A 10,446-nucleotide genomic window follows, 5' to 3' on the forward strand; every position below is an offset into this window, starting at 1 on the left:
CTGTGCAGCTCTGCAACTGCATCCTGGCCCATCCTCACCCTTCTGCCCCCAACCCTCACCTCCTTGTACCCCCAATATGTTTTTCCCAATAAAAAAAAATTTAAAAAAAAACATATGCATCATACAGTCAACAGTAGAAAAGAAATATGCAAATCAGATAGAGCCTTAATATCACTTTGATGTGATGTCAATTTCTTGTGGTATTTTGTGAATACATAATAATTTCTTATAGCATTTTGGGGGAAGAAGCCAGTATCTGCTCCCAAATGTTAACAAAGGATGAGGAAGAAAAGGTGACAGAAAAATCAGTAAGTTAAACTTACCACATAAAAAAAGCAAGAAAAAAATCTCAATTATTGTATAAACAGCATTTGGTAAAATCCAACACCCATTCCTAATTTTAAAAACAAACAAAACCTCAGGAAAATTTGAAAGGCCGTCCTCAGCATAATTTAGTGTTTAAATGTGCAAATGTAAGAGTTAATGTTATTCTCAATGAAAAAAGAATGACAGCAATCCCCTTGAGAAAAAAATGAAGTTAACAATACCCTTTTGCACCACTCTTATTAATATTGTACTGGAAGTCCTAGCCAGCACAAAGAATGAAAGGGATAAAAAAAAAGACTCTAAATTGGAAAGGGAAAAGTGAAATCGTCCTTATTTGCAGATGACATGATCTTATACAAAAAAATTGCCAGACTCCACAAGAAAGTTACTTGAACTAAAGAAGAAAAAAACAAAAAGATTCCACTGTACCCTTTAAAAAGGGCTCTAAAAGGGAAATCAAGAAGAAAATATTGACTATTCCATGAAAGATAAAATAACCAAAATACTTAATGAGATAATACATAAATGAAAAATATACCATGCTCATGGATTGGAAGACTTAGTGGTATAAAATGCCAATACAACCTAAAGTAATCTATAGCTGTAATGCAAACCCCATCTAAATTTAAGGCCCCCACCCACTCCAAGGCATTCTTTAATGAAATGGTACTGTCGTAGTGTAGTTCATAGGAGCTGCACTGCTAAACTGAAGCTGTCAACTCTCTACCAGTTTGCATCCACCAGTAGTTCCACAGGACAAAGATGGCCACATGATTTACAGCTTCTGAAAACCTGTTGGAGGGTCAACTAAGAGTCTGTTTCAAACTGATGGCAATGAGAACCTACAACTTTGTGTTGTTGTTAAGTGCCGTCGAGTCGCAGGCGACTCATAGCGACCCTATGAAGGAGAGTCCTCGACACTTGGGGGCCTTTTATCCTCTCTCCAGGTTCATAGGGTTTCTGGTAGGGCACGCTATTACGGAAGTGGATGCCACTCCTCCTTCCAATCTTGTTTTAATTGGGGAGCTCCACCCCACTCTCTGTCCACATTCAGTAGTCAACTTTATGTGGAAAGGAAAAGATACAAAATAACTAAAGCAATAAATATTAAAGAATAGCAAAATTGGGCTTCATACGTCTCAATCCCACTAGTATGTTGCTGCTGCTGTTATTAGATGTCATCAAGTGGACTCCAGTGTTTGCAACAATAATATGTACATGCTCTGCACCAACCTCCTAATCTTCTCTGTATCTGAGCCCACCGTCTCAGCCCACTATGTCAATGCATCTTACTAAGGATTCTTCTCTTTGTTGTCGACTCTGCCAAGTGTGAGGACTTTCCCCTATGACATGGATTTGTAGTATATCCAGAGTATATAAGAGGATGCCATTCTCACTTCTCAGAAGCATTCTGACTGCACTTCTTCCAAGACAGATTTGCTTGTTCTTTTTATCTTTGTCTCATTCTCTCATAGCCACTGAATCAGAACAGACTCACCGCTGATCCTGTCTGGGATTCTGAAGCTGTGAATCACCAAGGAAAAGGAAGTCGATCTTTCTTCCACCAATCCATGCTAGTGGACTTGAACCACAAGAGCGGCACAGTCTGACTCAGCAATGCAACTCCCAACAGACTACACCAATGGGCCGGCAGTATTCAGTATTCTTTGGCAACACATTAATGAAGATGAATCAATTTTTTTTTCAGTCTTCATTAGTCCTTGTCTAGCTTCCTTATTCACTGCCCTGCTTGTTACCATTGATGCTTTTAGGTGCAGCCAACTTGGCTCCAAAATTTGCAACTCTATGCAGACAGAATATAACCTTTCCGACCCTGTGCCATCCCCATAATGCTTCCCATGTTGATGTCCACTGTTGCCATCACTGCCAATCCATCTCACTGAGGATCTTCCTCTCTTTCACTGATCTACTACTTTTCTAAGCATAAGGTCCTTCTCCAGGGATTATGCCCTCCTGGTAACATGCCCAAAGTATCTGAGACAAAATCTCACCGTGCATGCTTTCTACAAGTCCTTGGCTACCCTTTCTTTTTTTTGGCTACCCTTTCTCAAGACAGATTTGTTTGGTGGTTTTGGCACTCTGTCTCATATTCAAAATTCTTCCCAGTACTACAATCCAAAGGTATCAGTAATTTTTCTTAGAGTAAGTCTCTTTAACTAATGATGCTCATAAAATAGGAGATCACTTTGTAGAAAAATGATACAAGGATATGCTCTAATAGTGGGGATAAAAACTAACTCAAAGGTCAAAGCTAAAACTATAAAGTTCCTAGAAAAACAGCACAGGAACAAAAGAACTAGGAGTCTTTAATTATCAGCACAAACAGACTTTGAAGAACTAAAGCAACAGAAACCATGTAAGAAATCAGATAATCTCCTATAATCACTTATTCACATCGAAGACTTATGTATGTGAATAAAAAGAGAACCAACCTTGAGACTTCAAAAAATTCTTTGGTAATGACATCCCTAGTAAGGATCTAATCTCTAAAATATAAAGTATAGTCCAATAACAAAAAGACAAAACACTAAAAAACGAACCAAGGATCTGGAAAGTCATTCACAATCATTAATTATTAGAGAGATGTGAAAATCAATACCTCCCACAATAGCAAAAATGGCAGCATTTTTTTTTTAAAAAAAAAAACCCACAAAAAAAATCCCACCACAATAATGAAAAAATTGCCAATGCTGCCAGGTTTCTGGAGGGGTCGGAATTCTTGTCATTAAAATGGTACAAGTTCATGAAAAGATTATGGTACTTCTCAAAAAGCTAGCTAAAAAATATCTTATGGCACAACAATCTAACTGCTAACTAATGACCTAACAGCAGTGACACGAGTACAGATATATACATTATAGGGAGGTTTGGTGGCCTAGTGATAAGAAGCTGTGCTGCAATCCCAAAGGCATACTAGTCACATCAATCAGCTGCTGTGGGGGAGAAGGATGAGCAATTCCTCCCTTGCAATAAAAACTTGCTCTGAAAACTCACTGAACAGTCAGCTATGGGTTGGTTCTGACTGAAGAGCACACAACTAAAACATGTACATTATAGCATTACTTACAACAGCACAAGAAGATGACAATCTCTGTGCCTATAAACGTATACACAGATTTTAAAAACTGATGTAAATGTTGCATGGAATACTACACAATTGTACATAATATTGTGGACTCCAAGAAAAAAATAACATGAAGAAATCTGTAAGATATTATGGTAAGTAGAATGAGACAAAATAAAAGAACAAATATCACATGGTCTTTATTTTTTAAAAATACAGAACGGATGCACACCCAGAAAGCAATATTCTTTAGTGATTACTAGGAATGGGAGGAAGAGGAGAAAAATCACTTCTAAAAAGCAACCCCCCCACCCACTGTCAAATCAAAACCAACACATAGCACCTTTTGCAAAGCTGTAAACTGTACAGGAGATTATGCACTTTTCTTCTGTGGAGCAACCACCATAGAAGAGCCACCTTTTGTTTATCAGTTTGATTCACTGATTCACTGTGGACTAAGTCACCAGAGCTCCTATTACTTCTGGTAATGGAAAACACAATACCAAATATAGGTGATGCTGGTAAAACCTGACCATGTGAACAAAGAAACCAAGAAATACACAAGAGTCAATTTTGGAAAATGCTACAACCTATACAATTTCCCAAAATATATAAACAGATGTATACAGTCACATCAATGTAAATTTGTATCAGCTGTGGTGCTGGAAAAGAGTGCTGAACATCCCATGAACTGCCAAAACAACGAAGAAATGTTTTGGAAATGGTGCACCCAGAGTATTCTTTGAAGGCAAAGATGATGAGGGTTCACCTCAAATACTTAGGGCATGCTGCTAGGAGGAGCTATTCCTTAAAGAGGGGCATGATGCCCAGAAAGGTGGAGGGCTGGCAAAAGAGAGGAAGACCCTCAGCCAGGCAGGCTAACATGGTGACTTCTGCAGTGGGCTCTAGTGTGTCAAGGGGCGTAAGGATGACACAGGATAGGACACGGTTCAGATCTGTTGTTCAAAGAGTAGCTACTGGTCGTACTCCACATGTTGGAACCGAACAACAACATCAGAAGGCATAATTTAATATGTAAAGTTTACATTCTACAGTCTAGGCTGGTAAGTGTTTTCTTAGGTCTTAAAAGCTGGTGTGCAGTCATCTAAGATAGAAGTATGGTCTCTACTCTTAGTCTGCAAAACAAAATAATGGAAACCAAAGGCACAAAGAAGGAACTAATGTGCATGATTACACAAACCAAGACCTTTTGTAACCTAAAACGAAAATACTAGATGGTATCAGCCTACTTGTGGAGTAGTGAATGGGTCAACAGCTCAAAGTAGCTTAACTAGACCACTGCCCCTGACTCTGAAACATGGCTGGACAGGACATATAAAATAGGTTGTTAGTTTACTCAGTAGGGGACTGGCTTGTCTGGCCATTTCACCAGGTCTAAACTGAGCAAGTTGAGTGGCAAAATACTGGAAATCTCAATTATTAGCCTGAAAGGTACACAAAACGCAGTGTGTAGCCTCTGGGGCCAAAGAATGATATGCCAGTCACTCTAAGGCCTACAGGACCATAGTAACAGCCAACAACCAGAACCCTTTTGTGAGAAAAAGCTGACCTGGAATTGCCGCCTCCTGGAGCCAGAGCCAAGGGCCTTTGTCCAAGATTGCTGGAGGATGGGAAAGTCACATGGGATACCTTAGGATCAAGAGAGTTTTGTAACACTGACCTAAAGCTGCAAGGCACACAGTGAAACGATCCTGTTTCAAATCTGAGTTGTCATTTGTTAACTTATCCAGTAAATCCTAATACTGAGTATGGTTCTGTGACATCTGTGTAGTTATTGCAAAGGATTTCGGACCCAGTAGAGCAGTAGAATTGGTGCTGGAATTGGCAGGAGGTGTGGGAACGTGGGGGACATGTCTGACCTCAGACAAAACAGTATGTGCTGTGGATGCTGTTGATGAAGTCAGAATCCCCTCGTGAAGTTAGCAGAGGTCAGGCAAGAGCGTCTTCACTAAATACCTTTGCTCTTTTTATTCTACCACTATCAACGACTAGAGAAACAACAGAAGGTTTTGTATAGAATGAGAGAATAAACATAAAATGAAATGTAAATTCCTAACAAAAGTTAAGACTCCTGGACCAATAGGGACTAAAGGAATGCCTAAAACTATCTCTCCCAAGACACTCTACTTAAATTTGGTACTAAAGTTATTTCTGGAAGTCATCTTAAAGCCAAGTAACAGATCGGCTAATGAAATACACAATAACACCCTTGAGTAACGTGTTCCTTTAAACAACCAACTATACAGGATCAAAAAGTCAACAACAATAACACAAAAGCAAAGATGAGCAAGTAAAGAAAGGAATGGAAGCTGGATCAGTGGAAACAGAAAAAACAGAATGACAATGACAATGTTATATACTATGAAAATTATAACCAAAGTCCAAAAATAATTTGTTTAAGAATTGGTAAATGGGAACCTACTCTGTATGTAAACTTTCAACTAAAAAAATGATAAAGTGTTTAAAAATAAAAGTAAAAATTGGCAGTTTACTAGTAGAGGGCATATTAAAAATTATGTCCTTTACAGATCAAAACGGCAAAAATTCTCACATCTTATAAGTATAATCATTTAAAATGTAAAAATAACTTCTAAGTAAATGAATTTTTAGAGCTCTGTTAGCATAGTGCATTATATGTTATGCTGCTAACCAGAAGGTCAGTGTTTCAAATCCACCATTTGTCTCAGAGTCTCCAACCCTTAAAAATTTACAACCTTCAAAAACCTGGGAAAAGGCCATAATAATTAGAAACTTGTATGGGTTTGGAGTACACTTTATAACAACTAAATATTTTGTCTAAAGTTAATTCCAAATATCTCTTAATCATGTAAATTTAAAGTCACTCTAAAGAAAAAAAAACTACAAACCAAGAAGCAAATGAAAAGATCAATAAAGGGTGCCAAATCTCATTCACAATTATTATAATGCCACTGTGAAAGCTCAAACACTTTTTTCATACCTTGCCTGCTGCAACTTTTGCCAAGAGTGAAGCAAGTGAGTATCCCTTGTTACTTTGATGTTTTAGGGATGGAAGTCTTACTACAGGACGTATACCACCATTACATATCTCATCTGCTCCTCTTTCATTCACGGCCTTGACATGGATTAAAAATGAACGGTATTTTCCTCCTGCCATACCTAGGAGAGTGAGAGGAAAAAATGTGGAGTAAATAATTCAGTCTCCAAAAGAACAAATTGGTATTCATCTTCATAAAACATGTTAAATAATTAACAGAAAGAAACAGGCACTTGTCCAAAATCATCAAAATGTCTTCTCTGAAGATTGGTTAAACATCCTTAACATGTTGGTAGTAAAAAATAAATAAATAGATGAATGAATGAATAAAACAGAGGTTCTATCTAAACAGCCTAGGAAATTTTTTTTTAATTTATCAACATTTTGATATGGGTTTCCCCCTCCAAATCAATGAAGTTAAACATTTTAATCAAGAAGATAATGTATGATTACTCACTGAAGCTCTGTTAAAAGCATTAAGTCACCCTTAACTATTTTATGTCCTCCACCCATCAAAGATCCACAAGACCATCATGCCAGAAAACAAGAGTATACAACCACATAATCTTTTACAGAAGAAAATTACCTCAGTTAATCAAGCATTTCTATTAAAAGTCTCAAAGGAAAAAATTACTTTTTTAAGAGAAAAGATTTTTTTTAAATAATTTTGGTAATGCTTTAGAAAATATATTCCTTTACCTTTAACTAGTTTAGGGCTTGTTAAGGTCAACATCCCCGCATGTCCTGACAGATCAAGACCACTAGCAAGCCAGACTGGCCCACATAGGATATCTTCTTTATGATCTTCTAAGAATGGACATAATCTAAGACCTAAAAAGAAAAACACAAATTTTTTTCTTCTTTTAACTGAGATTGTAACATAAAATGTAATAGCTAATAAACAAATATCCATAGCACTTAAATGTAACATCACCACATAAAACACCATACTTTATGTGCTTAAATACTGTCAGGCTAATGAAAGATAATCAAATATTTGTTATACTATTTTCAGTAATATGTTATTTCCAGTCCCATATTATGTAAAATTCACAATAAAATTTTCATAAAAATTATAAAACCATACTTGATTTACATTGCCAAGGCATTAAATAACAAGAATGCAAAAATTAGTGCAGCTGTTTTCACAAAGATGCGCTGAAAGTTAAAGCATAATTGCCAAAGCAAAATTATAGGTTATTTTTAAATTATGTTCTTAAAACCAAGAAATGCAAGCCGTAAGAAAATCTCTGCCCAATATGATGCATTCAGATCACTACTCCTTTTACTGTCAGGGACAACAGCTCTATAATTTAACTCACACTGTGATTCCTCTACATCCATGTGCTGAATTTCTTCACTCAAATCAACCAGGGACGGTTTGCCATTTTGTTCCACTTCAATGTTAAGAGCTGGAGACAAAGGAAAGGTGATCTGCCTATCTACTGCTGTTTCTAGAGGATAAAAATATTAGTAAACTTAATTTTGCTTAATATCAGTTATTTCTGTGCCTAAAAATCTAAAATATTCTTTAAGTTGGGACCTACTGTGGTTTTTCTCAAGGACGGCAGATAATCAGATTTATTTAATTGTTTCGTATATTCTATCTTAATAGAAATAATTACTAGAAAAACTATCCACTTAGGAAATTTGCTGGAAACCACATTGTAGTTTTTGCCATAAACTACGCAATAGAAGTACTTTCATCGTTTTTAAAATACCAATGCTTATATCCTAGATCCAGATCAGAATCTGTCATAATTTACAGGTACACATACAAAATATATACATTTATAATTTCTGACCAAGGAAATCCTTCAGACTTCATCTCTTACAACTCTAGAGTTCAAACTTAAGATGATCTTTTACTCTGAAATTATTCCCAGTTCTTTCAATTCACCTATTAAAGATAAAACAGTGAGACTATCTACTTGCTAATATAATAAATGTGTGCAAATTGTTTTATTAACTTAGAACTGTCACATTCTAAATTTTTAAAGAAGATATTTACTGGCTTTACATGGAAGGGTGGATTTCTTGAAAAACGTTAAAAGAATGACTCATGTGTCTGAAAAATTAACATGTTCTTTATGCTGGGAACTTATGTGATTTTCCTCTCAAGGGAGGCAGAAAACTAGTTTCAAATTCCCTAAGATTTTTTTCCCCTAATGAAGTTTCCTCTTAGGAAGAAAAATGTTTAAGATTAACAATGCTGAAAGCAAAACGAATTCACAAAAGAACTAATCTCATTTCAAAGGAGCATGATTAAATTATATAAACTTAAGCAATTCTAAAAATTTCTGAGTTACCCAAGAGGGTTTTTTTTAAATGAATTTTTCTAAATAAAATCATCAAATAAGTAAAGCATTAGAATGTGGGGAGGAAAGTCAAACTTTAACAGTCAAGTTGAAAATGTTTCAAAGAAAAGAAACCAACTACAAGATAAAATGTAAGTTTTGATTCATTCTTACCATTGACTTTCCCTAAGCCTGGAGCTTTATTTTTCAGAAGTGTCACTTGAATCTGTGGAATATTGGTGATGTTTGAGTTCAAAACAAATTTGAAGTCTACATGTCCAACCATACAAGCTTTTGGCAGAACTAATTCAAATACATGCTCATCCCAGCTGTTGCTGTAAATAAAGGAGGGAATACTAATTAAAGCAAAAATCTTCAACCACAGTTATTAATTAATATCAGCTGTCATACTATTTTATTTGCTATTGATGACAAAATGTAATGTATCTCAATGGGATGGAGTAAGCAGTACTTTTTACTGACTCCTTTTATTGTGTTTTGTAAAAATTACTGCATACGCACAAGCACACTCTTAAAACTACTGTTATTAGACTTTTTTGTTTTTAACATACTTCATAGCAATTATGACCGAATGACAGATTACATATTTTATATATTCTATACCTTTTTCTTTCTCTCATTGCCATCAAATCAGAACCAATTCAAAGGTGACTGTCCTGCGTATTTTCAGAGGCTATAATCCACATAGGAGGAAAGTGCCTATTTTTCTCCTGCAGAACAACTGGTGGACTCAAATCATCTGTCCTTGGGATAACTGTGCAACCTCCTTACCCATGAGATTATCAAAATATATTAAATACTATAAATGGCATCTAAAAAAGCAAATACAAACTCAAACTCCACAGCACAGGAGCTGACTTGTACGTGACCCTTCAGCAAGTTTTTAGAGGCTATAAATCGCCTGGAAGGAGTCCGTCTTTCTCCCATGGTGGTAAATTAAAAATAGCTGTCTTTACGTTAGCAGGACCACTCCCCACAGATTATATGGTCTATCTATCTTCACCAGAATACAAATCTCATGAGTCATTCTGTTACCTAAAAGAGGGCACAAGCAAGCATTTTTGTATGCTATAAAAATAAATACAAGTATTTCTTAATGTTTGTATTTCATTATGCTATTATCCCCCTAAAAATAAAAAGAATATTTCTTATTTCTAAAATCAATGTGACAAAAGCAATAAGTCATTATCATGCATAAGTTAAAGAGTTTCCTCAACAAATGTTTAAATTTATAATCAAATATATTAGAAGAACATTTTACCTGTCAGTCTGTAGTTTCCAAGTTCTTGTGTGCTGTGCAGCATCTCCATGGTGTTGCTGATGTAAATGCTGTGGATGCCTCCTTTGTTGCTGTTCTTGTTGAACTTCTACCCAGCACGGAGGAACAGTAGCTGAAAATCGTGGAGTCAACGTCTCAAAGCGTGTTAGCTCCACTAAAGACGTCAAGATTTCAAGGGTGAATGGCTGGTCCACCAACAGGTCAACTCCTTAATATAATTCAAGACAGTATTTGAAAAGGAGGGTTAGAGAAAGAAGAAAGATAGTTTTAATTTGTGTTTTTTGCCTTTTCTATTATAACACACCAAAATCAAGAAAAATAATAAAGTTGGCTCAGATATAAAGTAATTATAACTTTAGAGTAGTACAGAAGAAAAAGTCCACTGGAATATTTTAAATGT

The 10,446-nt window shown here is 35.9% G+C and overlaps 1 protein-coding gene across 1 annotated transcript in view; it reads right to left on the minus strand.

Annotated features, from left to right (window-relative positions):
- BIRC6 (baculoviral IAP repeat containing 6) overlaps nt 1–10,446 on the minus strand; it is a 281,200-nt gene that overhangs the window by 167,751 nt on the left and 103,003 nt on the right. The window contains exons 12-16 of the mRNA XM_006882363.1: nt 10,029–10,254; nt 8,921–9,081; nt 7,772–7,861; nt 7,149–7,280; nt 6,393–6,571 (exon numbers count right to left, since the gene is read on the minus strand). Of these exons, the coding sequence (XP_006882425.1) occupies nt 6,393–6,571; nt 7,149–7,280; nt 7,772–7,861; nt 8,921–9,081; nt 10,029–10,254 (788 nt within the window). The remainder of the gene's footprint in view (nt 1–6,392; nt 6,572–7,148; nt 7,281–7,771; nt 7,862–8,920; nt 9,082–10,028; nt 10,255–10,446) is intronic.

This window comes from Elephantulus edwardii, unplaced genomic scaffold (assembly GCF_000299155.1).
Source record: "Elephantulus edwardii isolate Elephantulus edwardi_28Jun2011 unplaced genomic scaffold, EleEdw1.0 scaffold00019, whole genome shotgun sequence".
Classification (NCBI taxonomy): domain Eukaryota; kingdom Metazoa; phylum Chordata; class Mammalia; order Macroscelidea; family Macroscelididae; genus Elephantulus; species Elephantulus edwardii.